Raw genomic sequence first — 20,334 nt, 5'->3', positions numbered from 1 at the left:
TAAAGAAATCTATCTTAAAAGCATCCAGAGAATAACAGAGAATCTATAGAAAAAAGGACCAAAACAAACAAAATAATACCTCTCAATGTCAGAAGAGTTTTCTCAGAAGTATCGATAAGGGCCAGAAAAACAAACAAACAAACAAAAAAACACTGAAGTTTTATTTGCAAAGATTTGGGGAAAAATAACTAGAATTGATCCCAGAATTCTATAGCTATCTAAACTAATATTTAACAATGAGAAAATAATAAAAATATTCTCAGGAAAAGACTGAAATAATTTAACATTCATTTGTTATTTCCAGAAAAAAAGGAACTGTTAATGAATGTCCTTTTGAAAAAAATCACATTGAAATCAGAAACATAGAATTGGGCATTAGAAGAAAACTATACAAATAAACAATCACAAATAAAACTAAAGAAACACTAACTTATACAATGGCATAATAATGACTAATTTGGGGGAGTATAAAACAAGGTGGAATAAAAATACTGGGCAAAAATTATATGCACCTAGAAAATTTCCCCAGCTTTTATGTCAATTACAGGAAAAAACTTGAGATAAGAGATGTTATTGTGAACATAGGTTAGCAAGTAAGATAGAGTCCATTTCAAAGACTGACTCATTAAAAAAAAATTGTTATGGCCAGGCACAGTGGCTCATGCCTGTAATCCCAGCACTTTGGGAGACCAAAGCAGGTGGATCACAAGGTCAGGAGTTCAAGACCAGCCTGGCCAAGATGGTGAAACCCTGTCTCTACTAAAAATACAAAAAATTAGCTGGATGTGGTGGTGGGCACCTGTAATCCCAGCTACTCAGGAGGTTGAGGCAGAGAATTGCTTGAACCCAGGAGACAGAGGTTGCGGTGAGCTGAGATTGTGCCACTGCACTCCAGGTAATACAGCAAGACTCCTCTCAAAAAAAAAAAAAAAAAAAAAAAAAAGTCACATACGGGTCAAACCCAAGTCAGTCAAAGGGCTCAAACCCCTTGACTGTGACACAAATAACTGTGGTTCTGACCTCTGACTCAAGGGCCCACAAAGCTGAAACACATAGGGTCAGTAATGATGAAGTTGCCCCCGATGGAGAATGTTGTGCAGGCCAAAACCATTGGAAATTCATTTGATTGAGGTGTGCACAGCCACTGTACAGGAAATCAACGTGCCATGCTGACTGATGCAGAGCCACTGTCTCCCTCACGTCCCCTGATCTTTTCCTTCCCTCTACCCCAACTTCTACTGCTTTCAGGAAAAAAGTGAGTGAAGGTGGGACAGAGATCTTCCTGTTCCCATTGTGGATTAGGGCCATGCACGTTTGCCTTTGTGGAGCTGGAGGACTGAAGGATATGTGAATTTGTTGGATGCGGGTGTCCATGTCACCATTCTACCTGGGCCCATCATCGGTGAAAGTACACCCACGGTGAAAGTACACCCAAATTCAAAGGATGGGTTTGAGCAAGGTTTGAAATGGAGAAGGAAACTCAAAAAACCTTATGAATGGAGACTTTTAGACTAGTATAACTTCCACTGTTGAAGGTACTTGGTATTCATGTTTATTTGTTTCTTCTGTGAATGCTCCTAAATACTGGAGGGCATGCTTTCCATGGGAAAACAGCAGATGTAAGAAGTGCTACTACCTATGAAGCCCCATAAGCCTGATGATCACTTTCAGGTACAAGTTTCTATGATAGATCGTTTGCTGATTGGAGCCTCTGGCAAGGGAGAGCAGTCTCTCAAAGATGCCTCTCGCTGTTTTAAACTTGTTGCCTTCCTGATACAATTCTGGGTATATCCCTTTTGAAAAGCAGCTACTGGCCTCTACTGGACTTTTAGAGAAACTGAATGCCTGATCCATGCAGGCCTTGTGACCCTGATGCCTGACATTCCCATATTGGAGTAGGTCAACTGGGACTCAATGAGTGGCAAGGTGGAAGGAAACCAGCCAGTCTCACCTGTCAAATAGAAGTGGTACATCGAAGAATCCAGTAGACCTGGACCCTGCAGTGTCTTGCATTTACATGAAAAAAAAAAATGGTAGCTATTCCTTTGGGGGAAACTGTTGGGGAAATCAGCAAGCTGCTGATTCAATGGGGACCTCAATCTGTTGCCCTAAATGCCATGGCCTGGTTCACTGGCGATTCAGATGAGCTGAAACCAGATAGTGTCCACTGGGCTGCTGTGGCTGCTCAACTCAGAAACACCTGTGCAGAACCAAAAATGAATGACTATTGCCCCATGGGCAGAAATCAAGGCTATCATAGCTCTGAACAGCGTTCCCCTTGATAAACTCAATCTTTTTATTCACTCTTGGGCTGTTAGCTTTTCTTTGGGTTAACTCTTGGAAAAACACAAACTGCATATTAAACAGGAGTTTCCTTCTGTAGTCTGTGGGGAAAAATTGCAGGTGCTGATAACTTTTGTGTCCTTCTTGCAGCTGTCCACAGTAAGGGCTGATTCTCTGATGAGACCAACTGGAATCCAGGTGCTGATCCAGCCTGCATTGCTCAGATCCACAATTGCTACCTGGATTAATCATCAGACTGGGCATGTGGTAAAGCATTCTATGTTTCTGATGCCAAGGTTACCACCACTTGCCAATCTTGTCACTTTCGTCAAAGGTTGACTTGCATTTTTCCTGGCAAAGGAAATCACAATTCATAGGATACCGCCCCTGCAGTTCTGGCAGATGGATTGCTTCAGACTTTGAGCACCTCATAGGCTCCTGCAGGTCCTCAGAAATGATAACACTTTGTCAAGTTACAATATTGCTGTTTCAGTTCAATCAGCTGACTTCCGCCCATCACTGTGGCCCATGAAAATAATCTGTGCCATGTTTTTGGCTTTCTAGATTACTTGAAGTCTGACCATCATGCAGTTTTATTAAAAATGCCACTCAAGGCTGGGCACGGCTCATGCCTGCAATCCCAGCACTTTGGGAAGCCGAGGCGGGTGGATCATCTGAGGTCAGGAGTTCAAGACCAGCCTGGCCAACATGGTGAAACCTCATCCCTACTAAAAATACAAAAAATTAGGCAGGCGTGGTGGCATGCATCTGTAATCCCAGCTACACAGGAGGCTGCTTGAACCTGGGAGGTAGAGGTTGCAGTGAGCCAAGATCATGCCACTGCACTCCAGCGTGGGTGACAGAGCAGGACTCTGTCTCAAAGAAAAATAAAAGCCACTCAACAATAGACTAAGAGTCAATGTATTTGATGCTCTCCACCACCCCTAGGCTTCTGGTATTGCTGCAAATTGACCAGCTCAGTAAGACTTCTGACTCTATCTTCTTGACCTTCGTCTGGCCTACTTAGCTTAGCAGGGAAGTTTGGTTCTGGAATTCAATAGTTCCTGGAAAATATTAACCTCCTTTCAGTTTCTTGGAAAACGACCATGATGGAGGAAGAGGGTCATATAAGCCTATTTTTAAAATTTGGGATTTCACTCTGACCTTTTCTAAGCATGATGCTTCTTTCTTTCTCTTAATACTGAAACTGCCTTTGCAAAACTTACAACTGAGGCAATTACAGGGAAAGAGAGCTGGCCTGACTCCATCTTGCTTCTAACGGCCAAGCTGTACTTGTTTATTCCTGGTCATAGGTCAAACTAACTTTGGGAGGAAGTTAGGTTATAGTTTAACTTTGAAACAAAGACAGTAACAGCTCTTTTCTAAAACAAACCTCCTAGGCTGCCTTTGCAAGACTAACAAATTAGCTACAAGATGAGAAATTATGGTTTAGGAGTCTTGCAGCTGGAGGCTGTGACATTCTGAACCTCCCTAAATTGTTCCTCAGGAAAACATCAGTATTATACACTTGATCTTAGCCAAAGGGCTGGGAAGCAATACCACATCAGTATTATAAAACCTAGGCTGAGTGCTTGAGATATTTTGCAGACCCTGTACTCAGTGGATTAGCTGTCAACACCCAGGTTGATAAGCTGGCTCATCTAGTCTTGTGGCCCCCACCCAGCACCTGACTCAGTGGAGGACAGCTTTGACTCCCTATGATTTCATTTCTGAACCAGCCAATCAGGACTCCACACTTTCTGACCCCTACCCACTAAATTATCCTTAAAAACCCCAATCCCCCAGTTTTTGGAGAGACTGGTTTGAGTAATAATAGAACTCCCGTCTCCTGTACAGCTGTCTCTGTGTGAATTAAACTCTCTCTATTTATATTCCCCTGTCTTGATAAATCAGCTCTGTCTTGTCAGTGGGCAAGGAGAAACCATTGGGCAGTTACAATACCAACCTCAGGGTGTCCTGGTTGGCCTATTCTCTGGGTGGCAGCCTAATCAAAAGTGGACATAGGAATTCAAACTCAATTCTGGATCAGTCACTTGGATTCTCTCTGGAATCTCATCACCCCAGATCATAAGAATAAGGATCATTGTTTTGGGTACACTATGTGTGGGACATAATAGCTTTCTGGAAGCTGTATACAAATGGCTTTGTCCCTCTTGTACCTGACCATTCCATATTAAGGTTCTAGGTATAAGTTGGAAATGATAGAAAAAAACTGAAGTTACACCTACTGGAATGGAACAGGTCAATTTTCTAGTGGTAGAGTAAGAACAACAACTGGACACAGTGGCTCATGCCTGTAATCCCAGCACTTTGGGAGGCCAAGGCGGGTGGATCACCTGAGGTCAGGAGTGCGAGACCAGCCTGGCCAACATGGCAAATCCCCATCTCTACTAAAAATACAAAAAATTAGCTGGGTGTGGTGGCACGCTCCTGTAATCCCAGCTACTTGGGGAGGCTGATGCAGGAGAATTGCTTGAACCCAGGAGGCGGAGGTTGCAGTGAGCTGAGATCGCGCCAGCGCACTCCAGCCTGGGTGACAGAGCGAGACTTTGTCTCAAAGAAAGAAAAGGAAAAAAAAAAAAAAAAAGAACAACAATCTTGGCACCTGGAGAGAGAATACCTAATTACACACACCATTTTGGCCTTAGAGGACATTCGGGATTGCCTTAACTTACTGGCTAAGACTGTTACATGATAGGCTTGCCCTGAACTTCCTCCTGTGGGTCAGGTGAGGGGTACCTGGAGCTCTAGCATAGGGCTTGGAGTGAGTGACAACTTTAGATTAGGCCCTCTTGAGTAGTTGACACTTAAGCAAAACCTTGAAGGATGTGAGGGAATTCGCAGTATAGATGTCTGTCCTTGTAAGCCTGAGTGTTTGCTCCATTGAGAACAGTGGGCATTACTGAGAACTTGTGGAAGGAACAATTTAATAGTCAGATAACCTTGGTTCAAGTTTTACTTTTGGGCAAGTCAGCCCGGGCACTAAATTGCTTAACCAACAAAGTGGGTTAAATGAATGACAGAAACCAGCATATTTTAGACCGGATAGTCCCTGTTTTAGATGAAAAATGAGAAAATGAATTGCATCAATGCTGAATTTGAACTCCTTCAAGAATCATTGTCTGTTTGTTCTTCTTCCCATTCACAAGGGCATTTCATTGTTGCCTTGGTGTCACTGCATTGTTTTTAACTAGCGCTTGCTTTGGTGGGAAAGATCAGAAGTGACCTCATGAATTACTTTGATAAATATGTCAAACAGTAGAATTCCAAGTGGATTTTCAATTGAGTCTAGGGATTAATTTCTGCAATAGGTGAGGCAAAGCTGATGAAATTCAGCCACTCTGCACCAATGTAAACTGTCAAGTAAGAAGTGTTTATGGAGCCTGCTGAGAATTGTACTTCACTCAGCAGCTAAGAAAATGATTCTGTCAACTCTTGATTATTCTTGTTAATGAAAATTTAAAATATCATTGTTTAACATAGGGGCTAATGTATACATTCTCACCACAGAAAGGGAAAAGTAGCAGGAGATATACCTGGACCAGCTGGAAGAAGAAGTCCTAAATGTGAGCAGTGGTAGATGTCAGGAAGACCTTACTGATGGTCAGGGACATTAACCTGGTGGCAGCCAGGGCAAGGAGTGAGGGAAAAGAGAAATCTAGGCAATTGGCGTAGATTCATTTTAACTACAGAGTGGATAATGAAAGGATGTTTTTCCTTTTCTTTAAAAAAAAAGTAAATAGGCAGAACATAATGCCTTAGATGCACTGATTCTGTAAACGAAATGCCTTTTCTATGCCAGACCTAGGCCGGGCTCTGGAGGGAGAGCAGCAAATATTACAATCCCTGCTTTTCCAGGAGATGACAGTGTTCTTGGCAAGATGTAAAAGTGAACCAGCACAACCCACTGGCATTATGCACAAAGACCTCTTGGAACCAAGCAGGAAACACAGAGCAGAGGGTGAGCCTGACAGACGGCGAAGGTTTCCAGGAGCAGTCAAAGCCTGCCTGTGTCTTATCGGAGGAACTGCAGTTAGATGCACCTTTACAATGTCATTCAATAAACATTAATTAAGCAATCTTGGTATGCTAGACAGACATTTGTGGTAAGCTCTAGGATGAACAAGAACCATCCCAGCTTTCAAGGCTTTAGACTGTGGTAAAGTGAAACAGATACAAACAAACTCACAGAGTTGTCATTAGTTACTGTGAGGAAGTTTGAAAAAGGATGTATTAGCAGCCCAAGTCTGTTCCACTTCATCTGGTGGGGGGCTGTGAGGTCTTGTGTCCAGTACCTGGAAGGATGATAGGTGTCCAGCATGTGGTATTGAAATCAGGTTATTGTAGATAGATAAAACAACGTGACTGGAGGTGAGGGGCAGCCATGGTGAATTTGAAGGACTACAAGTAGAGCAGTTCCATCTGGCTGCTGGTGAACGCTGTGTTAGGGAAGGGGAGAGGGGTGAAGATGGAGAGCAGGAACAAAGCAAGGAAGGCTTTGTGAGCCCTGGGAAGGCATTAGGTTTATTCCATGTGTAGGAATACGTGTAGGCAGATGGCTAGACATGAGCAGGTTGGGAGCCTTTGAGAAAGGAAAAGCTTGGGAAGTCTCAGGTCCAAGGGACCACCCACCATTTACATATTAATAGCGTCTCTAATGTTGGAATGGGTGGACAATTAGTCAACTGAGAGCAGAAAGAAAGAAAAAGGGCAAAGAAGAAATTCTTAAGAGATATACAGGCACAAGTACAAATTTGACTGCTGTAAGACCTTCCTGGGGTGGCGGTAATGAGCAACGCAGCCATTAGATAGAATTCGTAGCCAACACCTGGCCCACGCATGCGCACCGACCTGGGGTGGAAACTAGGCAGGTAAAAGGCAAGGGCTTATGGCAGAAGGAGAAAAACTAGATGAAGAAAAAAGGCAGAGACTTGAGGCAGAGCGGAGACAGAGCAGGAAACATGAAGAAAAATCCAACGTTGTAAAAACCCAACCCAGGACTCTGCTGGCCCATTCTCTTTCAGCAGCCTGCTCTGCCTCATCTTTCAGAGTGTCCCGTCCCTTTGAATAAACTCTCTGCTCCCTCTTTCCCTTCAAGTAAAGATTTCTGCTGTCTTTGAATTGTCACTTGGCCATTATCTTACTCCCAGGATGACTAAGGACTGAGGATTCCCCATACTTTTGAGTAACGCATGGAAACACGGATATTTGTAGGGAGAAACAAGATAAACATTCAAGGATTAAAGTGACAAAGTGATGTGTGAAAATTTAGATTTTGAGTCATTCTGGCCACAGTTTGGGGATAGACTGGAGTGGGAAGGGACTAGGGGTAGACAGGACCATTTAGGAGTTTCAGCATTAGCCTGGGCACAAAATGATGAAGATCTAAATCAAGACTGTGTAAGTGAGTTTAAAGAGAGAAATGTGTGAAGAGAAATAATTTACAGAACTTGCTAATTGACTGCAAATGACAAGGGTATTTCAGAGGCAAAAAGGCAAACGTGACTTCCAGTTTTCCAGGCAGTGCAATTTAGTGTATCAGCCAAGGTTTTCCAGGAGGTATGAATTATTCAGCAAAACTGAGGGTTTAACAAACTCTGAGACTTTATATGTACAGTGAAAAGTTCTTCACTAGAGTATAAATTCTTTAGTAGATTTTAAATTCCTTGAGTGTAAGTACTTCATTTTAAAATTATTTTAATCTGCTTTAGCATAGTTTTGTAGAGCTTGATAAAGTAATGTTTTCAGGCTAAATTTAACCTGATATGTAAAAAGCAAAAAGGTATGTAAACTTTGGGTTAAAAGAAAAGTTATTTAAAAATGACATTTCTTGTCTGGGCATGGTGGCTCACGCCTGTAATCCCAACACTTTGGGAACCCGAGATGGGCAGATCACCTGAGGTCAGGAGTTCGAGACCAGCCTGGCTAAATGGTGAAACCCCATTTCTACTAAAAATACAAAACATTAGCTGGGCGTGGTGATCCATGCCTGTAATCCCAGATACTCAGGAGGCTGAGGCAGGAGCATCGCTTGAACCCAGGAGGTGGAGGTTGCAGTGAGTCGAGATCATGCCATTGCACTACAGCTTGGGCAACAGGAGTGAAACTCCATCTCAAAAAAAAAAAAAAAAAAAAAAAAAAAAGACATTTCTTACAGCACTATGCATATTAAAACAATGTTAGATTACCAATGATACAACTTTTATAGTTTTTATATTCTCTTTCAGAAGAAAGCTAGTACTGGTGTCAGTGGAACATAGGCTGAGGTAACAGTTTATGTGAAAAAGAAGGTATAACTGGTCTTCTACTTTGGCTTAATTCAACTAAGGTCACTACTGGTAGTAGCTTTTGGATTATTAAGTCAACCTAAAGCTGAGGGATATCTTTTATTTCATCTATTATAGTTGTGCAAAGACTGGGGTTTAGAGGTAGAGTAAATTTACATGGACTAACTCTATAGAGAAATTTTTAGGCGAGTGTTTCATGGATGAAGCTCAGCTGAAGAAGGAATTGTTGTTTCAGGCACTTTTGGCCTGAAGAGCTTTTGTTCTGAATTTGTGCTTTAAATGCACAACAAAAGCAAGGAATCTTTAATGGTACTTGCTTTGAAATTAGAGTGTGATTACTTTAAAACACTATGGATAGTTTTATTGCCTTAAACTATTGTTAAACTGCCATTCTTTTTTAATGGTCTCCATAGCTGCATGCTGGTGAAAGGAAAAGCTAGTAGAGAATTCACTTTGGTTGAGAGTTAGGTGAGGACTTGCAGGAACTGTAGGAAAAGCTGTTATATTTTGACCTGGTGATCATTAGTATTTTATATGCCTGCCCTAAAGCTCTACACAGGCGCATTTCCAGCACAATTGGACCCACTGGCAATGTCAGGTTATCAAAACTTTTCATTTGGGGACACTGAATGATTTTGGGGAAAGAACTTGTGGTCACTGATCAGTGTGATTGTGAACATATCTCACACGTATATTTGTTTCATAATATAGATTTTATTCCTCGAAACGTGCTAGAGGAATATGAACTGTTTCTGACATATGATGATGTCTGAGATATCAGCAATCTGTGAGATTGAAAAAAAATAATACCTATTATCCACAAGTGTGGTTAGTTCTCAGGCGATTGCCCTAGAAATAGGTCAAGATAAAGTGACCTTACCCGGCCGTACATGCTCTGGTATGCCTCTGCAATCATCAGCCTTTGTGCATTGCAGCGCTGAGTCAGAATGTTGATCAGCATGTCTTTGTCACAGTCTGGAAAAGAATAATATTTGAAGATTAGTAAAGTTGCTACTTTGTAGTTGGGAAGAATCCATTATCTAACGATCATAACCAGTGTGCAAACATTATCCCTGATGGTATTTTACAGCAGGGAACAATTTTAACTAAAATTGGAAATCATGTAATGATGCTTGATGAAGCCTGGATCCTTCCTATCTCCTAGTTTAGTGCTATTATTACAAACTAGGCATTGAAGGAACATTCCTCAAAATAATAAAAGCCATATATGACAAACTCACAACCAACATCATACTGAACAGGGAAAACTTTCCGCCTGAGAACAGAAACAAGACAAGGATATTTCCTTATCCACTCCTATTCAACATAGTACTGGGAGTCCTAGCTGGAGCAATCAGGCAAGAGAAAAAAATAAAAAACACCCAAATTGGAAAAGAGGAAGCCAAACTATCTCAGTTTGCTGATGATATGATCTCACCATCTTATAGAAAACTAAAGACTCCTCCAAAAGACTCCCAGATTTGATAAATGACTTCAGTAAAGTTTCAGGATACAAAATCAACATATGAAAATCAGCAGCATTTCTATACACCAACAACGATCAAGCTGAGAACCAAATCAAGAACTCAGTTCCATTTATAATAGCTACCAAAAATAAATAAAATATCTAGGAATACATTTAACCAAGGAAGTGAAAGAGCTCTATAAGGGTAACTACAAAACACTGTTGAAAGAAATCATAGATAGCACAAACAAATGGAAAATTATTTCCTGCTCATGAATTGGAAGAATAAATATCACTAAAATTATTATACTGTCCAAAGCAATTTACAGGTTCAGTGCAATCACTATCAGCTTATCATGTCATTTTTCATAGAATTATGACAAACAATTCTAAAGTTCATGTGGAGTCAAAAAAGAGCCTGAGGCCGGACACGGTGGCTCAAGCCTGTAATCCCAGCACTTTGGGAGGCCGAGACGGGCAGATCACGAGGTCAGGAGATCGAGACCATCCTGGCTAAAACAGTGAAACCCCATCTCTACTAAAAATACAAAAAATTAGCTGGACGTGATGAAGGGCACCTGTAGTCCCAGCTACTCAGGAGGCTGAGGCAGGAGAATGGCGTGAACCCGGGAAGCGGAGCTTGCAGTGAGCCGAGATCACGCCACTGCACTCCAGCCTGGGCGACAGAGCGAGACTCCGTCTCAAAAAAAAAAAAAAAAAAAAAAGAGCCTTAATAGCCAACACAATCTTACACAAAGAGAACAAAGCCAAAGTCATCACATTACCTGATTTCACACTATACTACAAGGCTACGGTAATCAAAACAAGCATGGTACTGCTATAAGAACAAGAGAAAACAAATAACTCCATTAAAAAGTGGGCAAAGGATATGAACAGACTTTTTTGTTTCCAAAAGAAGACATACAAGAAGCCAGCAAACATATAAAAAGTGCTCAACATCATGAATCAGCAGATAAATGCAAGTTAAAACCACAATGAGATACCATCTTACATCAGTCAGAATGACTATTATTAAAAAGTTAATGTCCGGGCACGATGGCTCATGCCTGTAATCCCAGCACTTTGGGAGGCTGAGGAGGGTGGATCATGAGGTCAGGAGATCGAGACCATCCTGGTTAACATGGTGAAACCCCGTCTCTACTAAAAATACAAAAAATTATCCGGGCGTGGTGGCAGACACCTTTAGTCCCAGCCCGTCAGGAGGCTGAGGCAAGAGAATTGCTTGAACCTGGGAGGTGGAGGTTGTAGTGAGCCGAGATTACACTCCTGCACTCCAGCCTGGGTGACAGAGCGAGACTCTGTCTCAAAAATAAATAAATAAATAAATAAAATAAAATAAGGCAAAACAATAGATGTTAGAGAGGATGTGCAAAAAAAGGCATGCTGAAAGACTGTTGGAAATGTAAATTAGTATGATCTTTATGGGAAACAGTATGGAGATTTCTCAAAGAACTAAAAATAGAACTACCATTTGACTCAGAAATTTCACTACTGTGTGTACATACTCAAAGGGAAAGTAATCATTATATACAAAGATATTTGCATTTATATGTTTATTGCATTAGCATTTATAATAGCCAAGATATGTAATCAACCTAAGTATCTATCAACAGATGATTGGATAAAGAAAATGTGGCATATACATACCATGGAATACTACTCAGCTATAGAAAAGAATGAAATCTTGCCTTTTGCAGCAACATAGATGGAATCAGAGGCCATTATCCTAAGTGAAATAACTCAGAAACTGTTAATTACCATATGTTCTCACTGATGGGTGGGAGCTAAACAAAGGCTACACATGGACATATTGAGTAGGATAAAAGATATTAGAGACTCCAAACAGTGAGAGGGTGGAAGATGGGCAAGGGTTAAAAAATTACCAGTTGGGTATGTTGTTCAGTATTCAGGTGATGGGTACACTAAAAGCACAGACTCCACCAGTATATAATGTATGCATGCAACAAATCTGCACTCATACACCGTAAATCTATAAAAAAATTTTGAAAGGAAACCTCCAGTCAAAAGCACAGGGGACTGAAGAAAATATAGTGTCTCTTCAATTAGCTCTTATTCCACCAAAAATGGCTTCCTTGACCTTTAAGCTGATTAGTGTTTAAATGGGAGCAACATCTGATATCTGGATTTATGTCCCCACCTGGCTGCCCTGCATAACTTTGGGACACTGCTCTCTGCATCCCAGCTGCTCCAGCTCCAGCCTTGGTTAAAAGGACCCAAGATACATCCCAGGCTGCTGCTCCAGAGGGTGCAAGCTGGAAACTGCCAAGGCTTCCATGTGGTGTTAAGTCTATGGGTGCACGGACAGCAAGAGCTGAGGTTTTGGAGCCTTTGCCTAGATTTCAAAGGATGTATGGAAACACATGGATGTCCAAGCAGAAGTCTGTTGCAGAAGCAGAGCCTTCATGGGGAACCTCTACTAAGGTAGTGTCGAGGGAAAATGTGGGGTTGGAGCCCCCACACTGGGGCACTGCCTAGTGGAGCTGTGAGGTGAGGGCTGCCATCCTTCAGACCCTAGAATGGTAGATGCACTGACATCTTGCACCATGCACCTGGAAAAGCACAGGGACTCAACACCAGCCCCTGAGAGTAGCCGTGGGAGCTGAGCTCTGCAGAGTCATGGGGGCAGAGCTTCCCAAGGCCTTGGTCCACTTTTTGCATCAGTGTGGCTTGGATATGAGACATGGAGTCAAAGGATATTATTTTGAAACTTTAAGATTCAATGACTGCCCTGCTAAGTTTCAGGCTTGCACGGGGCCTTTAGTTACTCTGTTTTGGCTGATTTTTTCCCTTTGGAAAGAGAGTATTTAGCCAATACCTGTACCCCAATTGTACATTGGAAGTAACTAACTTGTTTTTGATTTTACAGGCTCATAGGCAGAAAGGACTTGCCTTGTCTCAGATGAGACTTTGGACTGTGGACTTTTGAGTTAATGCTGAAATGAGTTAAGGCTTAGGAGACTGTTGAAAATGGGTAATTATATTTTGCAATGTGAGAAGAATGTGAGGTTTGTGGGGGGACAGGAGCAGAATGATATGGTTTGGATTCGTGTCTCTTTGCAAATCTCACGCAGGATTATAATCCCCAGGGTTGGAGGAGGGGTCTGGTGGGGGGGTGAATGGATCACAGGGGCAGATTTCCCTCTTGCTGGTCTTGTGATAGTGAGTGAGTTCTCATGAGATCTGGTTGTTTAAAAGTGTATGTCACACCTCCCCTTTCCTCTCTTCCTCCTTGTAGGAAGGCCACGTAGGATATGCCTGCTTCCCCTTTGCCTTCTGCCATGATTGTAAGTTTCCTGAGGTCTCCCCAGCCATACTTCCTGTATGGTCTGCAAAGCCATGAACCAATTAAATGTCTTTTCTTTATAATTTACGCAGTCTCAGGTAGTTCTCTATTGTAGTCTGAGAATTGACTAATATTGCATCTTTCTTGTTGAATAGAGAGATATGGCTTATAATGAACATATATTAAGGAGAGAGGATAATGGAGAAGGAAATCATGAAAGTACAAGGCATCTGTGTGCCTCTGAGGGATAGAGTGAACCTGTCATGCTTTTCATGGAACACCGGCCACCCTGTCTATCTCCTCCCTAATATAGACTGTTTCTGGTCTGTGTATCCTTCACTTCCTCATGTACCAACACACCAAGCTAATAGACCGGTTTAGTGCACAACTAGTTTGGATAAATTTAGGTGTAATTGTAGTCATAGTAGAGTCAGCAATATGACATTTACCTTTCCCTCAGCTTGACTAAAATTTAGACAGGTTTCTTCCCAACTACAGGTTCCTAACCTCCCTTTTATTAGAGCATTTATTTTAGAAAACATGCAATTTTAAATTCTTTCTCTGCGTCTTAAGAGACGTAAATCTCCTCCCAGCCTCTTGCAGTTTGACAACCCAAAATTGTCTTTCTCAGGAATATGGGAGCCATCCTTTTTAAATGTAATCACTGGGAAGATAGAAACTGTGTTTCCTATTTCCCAGTGTCTGTGTGAGGACAGGAACCTGACTTTGTTAAGTGCCAATTAGCAACCACAGATAGTCTAATCACATGAACCAATGCCCTCCCTCCCCAACATCCTTCAGTTCTTTCCTACTGTCTCACCATACTGCTTAAAAACTCTCTTGCCTTTGTTTCATAGGATTTGAGTTCACTCTCTCTCCCTTCTTGCAATGGTCTTGATCCCTACTGCAGAAACTTCCTTGCTGTTTAATTCCATCGGGTATAATTTTTCTTTGACAAGGGGAGATATATAATGGAGATGGGGAGAAAAATGAATTGAAAAGCTAGAATGTTAACCAAATCATCTTTTTTGAAATTAAGTCCATCCTGGATGGGCTTAGGATCACAGGAAGGCTATGAATAAGGTGCTGAAATATCCAGTGAATGAGAACAAGTGTTAAGAATTCACAAAGATGATTGTACCACTGAAAAGCAGGGGGAGCCTCAGGGTATTTTATGCACAGACAAATGGTGTGAAAGCTGTAACAGGGAGGGAGGAAGGCCTAGAACTGGCTTCAAAGATAGAAATTAATGGCTACTGAGAGAAAAGGCAGCCTCCACTGAAAAGGCATAGAGAAAGGTGATGTCTGCCTCAAGCCTGGTTAAGACTCTGAACTAAAAGGCAAAAAAAAAAAAAAAAAAAATAGCTGTAGAGGAATCTGTTAATGGCATGATGGACATTCTAAAGTGGACATATATTTAATAATAAATAGAAGATTTTAAAATTACTTTCTATGTCTTATTCTTACTATTATCACATTTATGAAATTATTATAGTCTTGTTTTTTGTTCTTGTTCTGTTGAGATTATCCACAATCTAGCCCTCTGAATTTCTCTCTTTTTAAGTTTTCATGGCAATTCTTGTTTATTTATTCTTCCAGAGATATTTTATATGAATCTCAATAATTGTATTATAATTTTTAAATTAAAATAACTGTAAATTTAGGAATAAATTTTGTAAGTGTTGTCTTTCTGTCACTTACATGATATTTCTGCCAACTTATTATTTAAGGTTATTTCTTTTCTACATGACTTAGTAAAGATTTGTGGAGCTTTTTGCTAATGACAAGAAGTTTTATCTTGCTAAAGTTATTTATATTTGCACTTCTATTGATATTCTCATTTATGTTATTTTTGTTTTATTTCCTAACACATAATTGCTTAATTGAAGAAGTGATACTGATTTTTGTGTTAACTTTGTATCCCGAAAATTTATTGAACTCTCTTATAATATTAAAGTAACTTTTTATTAATCTTGAATTTCTAGATACATAATTTCTTCTTCATATAATCAAAGTTTTGATTTCTTCTTTGTAATCATTGTATGTTTTTCTCTTTCTTCTACTGCTTTAGGTCAGGGATTTCTAAATAATTCATCTTTTGCTGATTTTTAATGGAAAATTTGGGCATAATGAATTATCACAATTTTATCAAATTTTATTTTGTACATTGACTCTTGTTGTGTGTGGTATATATATTCTACAAATTTGTCATGAACACTGAATTAGTAAATACTGAACTATTGTTCCCAGGGAAAATGCAGGGTTAGGTTTCTGCAACCCTATGGTTACAATACTTTTGTCAACTGAAATGTCGTTTGCATTATGTTTGTTTGCAAACGTCCTTATGAAACAAGCGTCTTGTTAGCATTGAAAACTACCCTTCCACATATCCTTCTCCTGTATGAACATTTAAGAGATATTTTTAAAGCTCTTCTATAGCCTTCTGATCTACAGACTTTTTCTAACCTGCCACCCGACACTACTTTCAAAAGAAAGCTGACCGCTTTGATAATTTTTAAAAATTATTAATTTTGTTATCAGTTAGCATCTCACAAACCCACAAATTCAGCTATTTTTTCATCTTTTCCATACTTCATAATGTAGAATAGATGTTACTTCAGCATTTTCCAAACAGCACCATGCATATATCAATACATTTTCTATTCTTTTTTATGGATGTACTATTTTATTAATTCATTAACATTAAACTCATGGCCAACAGTACTATAGCTAATTCTTGAACTTAGTTTATGTAACACACATTTTTTCTTGAATACTTCTTTTTGTGCATAGGAATACAGTAGGCAGTACTTTAACACTATGCTTAGGGCCATTTTAAACAGCACAATCACCAAGCAAAGCATACAAATGCAAAATTGTGTCACTACATAGACTGCATAAAGGATTTATTTACAGCATGAAAGCTGAAAGAAGATGGCAGAGGTCACCTTGTTTGATTTCAACTGAGAATGTGCATTCTAGTGACTAAAATTTTTCACCTCTCTGCACTTGTCTGCAAATGACCATGAAATATCTGTGAATATTGATTTGGGGATTATAAAACAATTTTAGTGAGTAGATAAATTTGTAAATATAGCATTTGTGAATAATGAGAATTGACTGTATGGTCAAATAGGTAAAAGTGGTCTCCTAGGCAAGAAAATAATTATTACTAAAATTTAAAATTATTCCTTAATTTTTAATTTTTGTGGTTACATAATAGGTATATATATTTATGGAGTACACAAGATGTTTTGATACAGGCATGCAATATGAAATAAACACATCATGAAAAATGGGTTATCCATCCCCTTAAGCATTTATCCATTGAGTTGCAAACAATCCAATGACACAGTTTTAGATATTTTAAAATACATAGTTATTATTGACTATAGTCACCCTGTTGTGCTATCAAATAGTATGTTTTGTTCATTCTTTCCAACTATGTTTTGCACCCCTGAACCATCCCCAAGTCCCCAACAGCCCTCCACTACCCTTCACAGCCTCTGGTAATCATCCTTCTACCTTTCTATGTCCATGTGTTCAATTGTTTTGAATTTTAGATCTCATAAATGAGAACATGCAATGTTTATCTTCCTGTGCCTCGCTTATTTCACTTAACATATGATCTCCACTTGCATCTATGTTGTTGCAAACGACAGGATCTCATTCTTTTTTGTGGTTGAATTGTACTCTGTTGAGTATTCGTACTACATTTTCTTTATCCATTTATCTGTTGATGCACAGGTTGCTTCCAAGTCTGAGCTATTGTAAATAGTGCTGGAACAAGCACAGGAATGCAGATATGTCTTTGACATACTGATTTCCTTTCTTTTAGGTACATACCTAGCAGTGGATTTTCTGGATCACATGGTATAACTCACTTTTTAATTCTTTTTGAGGAACCTTTAAACTGTTCCACATAGTGGTGGTACTAATGTACATTCCCAGCAACAACGTACAAGGGTACTCTTTTCTCCGCATTCGTGCCAACATTTGTTGCTGCCTGTCTTTAGGATAAAACTCATTTTAACTGAGGTGAGGGAAACTATTTCTTGATAGCACTAAGTGATCTACAAGAAATCAACACTAAAGACACAGAGAGATTAAGAATAAAGAATGAAGAATTATATAACATGCTAATGCAATCAAAAGAAAGTTGGAGTAGCTATATTAATTTTAGACAAAGAATACTTCAAAGCAAAGAAAATTATCAGGAATAAAAGGGTTATTACAAAATGATAAAAGGGTCAGTTTTCTAAGAAGATATAACAAACTTTAATATGTATGTGTCAAACAACAGAATGCCAAAAGAGATGAGGAAAAAAAATAATAGAATTGCAAAGAGAAATAGAAGAATCCACTGTTATACCTGAGCAATTTAACACTTCTAGAGTAATTTGTCAATTACTAATTAACATCTATAGAACGCTTATTACCACAAAAGCAGAATACACATTCTTCTCTAGTTACATGGAGTATTAACCAAAATAGACCACATTCTGGACCACAAAATACATCTTAACAATTTAAAATAATAAAAAACATACAAAATATGCTCTGAGGCCACAATAAAATTAAACTAGAAATCAGTAACAGAAAGACGGCTGGAAAAATCCCCAAATACACATAGATGAAACAGCACACTTCTGAATACACGTGGGACAAAGAAGAAGTAACAAGAGAATTTTTAAAAATTTCAAACAAATTGAAAGTAAAAATATGACTCAAAATTTATGAGATACAGCAAAAGCAATGCTTAGAGAAAAATGTATAACATTGCATTTAGAGAAACAAAAAGAAATCTGAAATCAGGAATCTAAGCTTGCATCTTAGGAAACTGGGAAAAGAGGAGCAAATTAAACCTAATGTAAACAGAAGAAAAGAAAGATTACAGAAATAATCAATGAATTTGAAATTGGAAAATTGAGAGAAAACATCAATGGCACCAAAAGCTGGTTTTTTGGGGGAAAACATCAATAAAATTTATAGGCCTTTAGCTAGGATAAGGAAAGAGAGAGAACGCAAGAGAGGAGAGAGAGAGAGAGACAGAGAGAAAAAAAAAACCTTACTAATATCAGAAGTGAAACAGGAAGCGTTACTACCAATCTCAATGGACATTAAAATCATAATAAAATATTATTAACAACTCTAAGGCCACAAATTTGATAGTCTAGATGAAATGGATCAATTTCTTCAAAGACACAAGCTATCCAAACTCATAGACAATCTGAATGGGCCCATATCTATCAAAAACTTAAGTCAGTAATTTATAACCCACAAAATAGAAAGCACGAGGTCCATATGGCTTCACTTATGAATTCTACCAAACTTTTAAGAAAGAAATATCAATTTTCTACAATCTCTTTCAGAAATTAGATGCATAGAGAATGTTTCATAACTCATTCTACTAGGTCAGCATTATCTTAATACCAAAATCAGAGAAAGGCACAACAAGAAAAGAAAATTACTGACCAACATTTCTCATGAGCATAGATAGATGCAAAAATCCTCAAAAAGTTTGAAAATCAAATATAAGAATGCATACAAAGCATTATAATTCATGATTAAGTGGATTTATTCCAGATATGCAAGGCAGGTTCACCGTTTAAAAATCAGTTAATGTCATCCATTGCATCAACAGGAAAAAGGAGAAAAATCATGTGATTATATCAACGGATGAAGAAAACTCACTTGACAAAATCCAATACCTATTCAAGATAAGAAGTGTTAGCAAACTAAGAATAGAGGGGAACTTCCTTAACTTCATAATGAATATTTTCAAAACTCCTATAGCTAGCATTGTACTTAATGATCAGAAAGATCAGGAACAAGCTGAGAATGTCCACTCTGAATAGCACTGAGAGTTTCAAAAAAGATTAATTTTGACTTGTGTTCTCCTTCGTCAAGATTTAGGAATGTAGGTTAAAAATGATTTCGGTTGTCCAGGATCTCACAGGGCTGACCTAGCAATTACACATGTTAATAGATACAAAATAATAAAAGTTGTAAGAATTCATGAGCTGGAAAGTATCTTCAAATGGTAAGAAATTGGAAAGTAGACTGCACTATTAGGGAATGTTAACTAAGAAGTGTTTCTTTTTGTAGATGACGAGTAAATTTTTATACAACTTAAAGCAATTTATATCAAAGCTACTCATTTTCATTTGTTTCAGAATACATTTTTGCTTTCAGATTTTTCTAAATAAAACACAGTAACTTAGAAAAACATTAGTAATTGTCTTTTTCAATAACACTTCGCCAGAGTCATGGGGATGGATAGACCTTTAAAGCAATCTGAGCTGTGTTCATGCTCTGGCATGCTACAGTGGACACCGTGCAATAAAAGCCAAAACCTCTTAATGTACTTCAGACTAACACACTGACAAGCAGCAAATTATGATGGTCAAAAGGAATTGTTATTCTGACCCTAAAATTGCAATGACAGGAACATTGAAACTGGAGCAAAAAAAAAACAAACAAAACAGAACACACAAACCAACTTTTTGGTGAACAGATTGTGTGATCCATAGTTTTAAAGCAAAAATTGCACTCCTCAATAAAAAGGTAATTCATAACTTTGTGTTAACTTGTCTTTTTATTTTTCTAGTGATGATTGATATTTTAAAAGGCATGAAAGCATTGCAAACTCCTAAAGTCAGCTTTAGCAAGCATATTTTAAGTCCTCTATTGTTTTCCTGTGGGATGCTGCTAGTGAATAAAACACACAGATGTACATTCATGCATACACACACACACACACAGTCAAGCTCCTGTAAAGGCGACCTTGTCTTTAAAGTTAAGAGCTTGCTTTCTTAGGAAAGGTTTTGCATGCTTATGCAAAGATTTCTTTTATGTTGTCTATGTTTATCTTTGTGCTCATCAGGAGTCTTCTTAAAACAGGTTTTATTCTAGGAAACTATATGAAAGTTTAATACCTCCATATGATATCT

At 38.9% G+C, this 20,334-nt stretch overlaps 1 protein-coding gene across 2 annotated transcripts in view; it reads right to left on the bottom strand.

Annotated features, from left to right (window-relative positions):
- ANXA10 (annexin A10) overlaps positions 1 to 20,334 on the bottom strand; it is a 99,684-nt gene that overhangs the window by 40,506 nt on the left and 38,844 nt on the right. For both annotated transcript variants that reach the window (XM_028848871.2, XM_015139473.3), the window contains exon 3: positions 9,472 to 9,566. In XM_028848871.2, coding sequence (XP_028704704.1) covers positions 9,472 to 9,566 — 95 coding nt within the window. The remainder of the gene's footprint in view (positions 1 to 9,471; positions 9,567 to 20,334) is intronic.

This window comes from Macaca mulatta, chromosome 5, assembly GCF_049350105.2.
Source record: "Macaca mulatta isolate MMU2019108-1 chromosome 5, T2T-MMU8v2.0, whole genome shotgun sequence".
In the NCBI taxonomy this organism is placed as follows: Eukaryota; Metazoa; Chordata; class Mammalia; order Primates; family Cercopithecidae; genus Macaca; species Macaca mulatta.
Note: the sequence above shows the minus strand (reverse complement) of the source record. Positions and strands in the feature narration are given on the sequence as shown.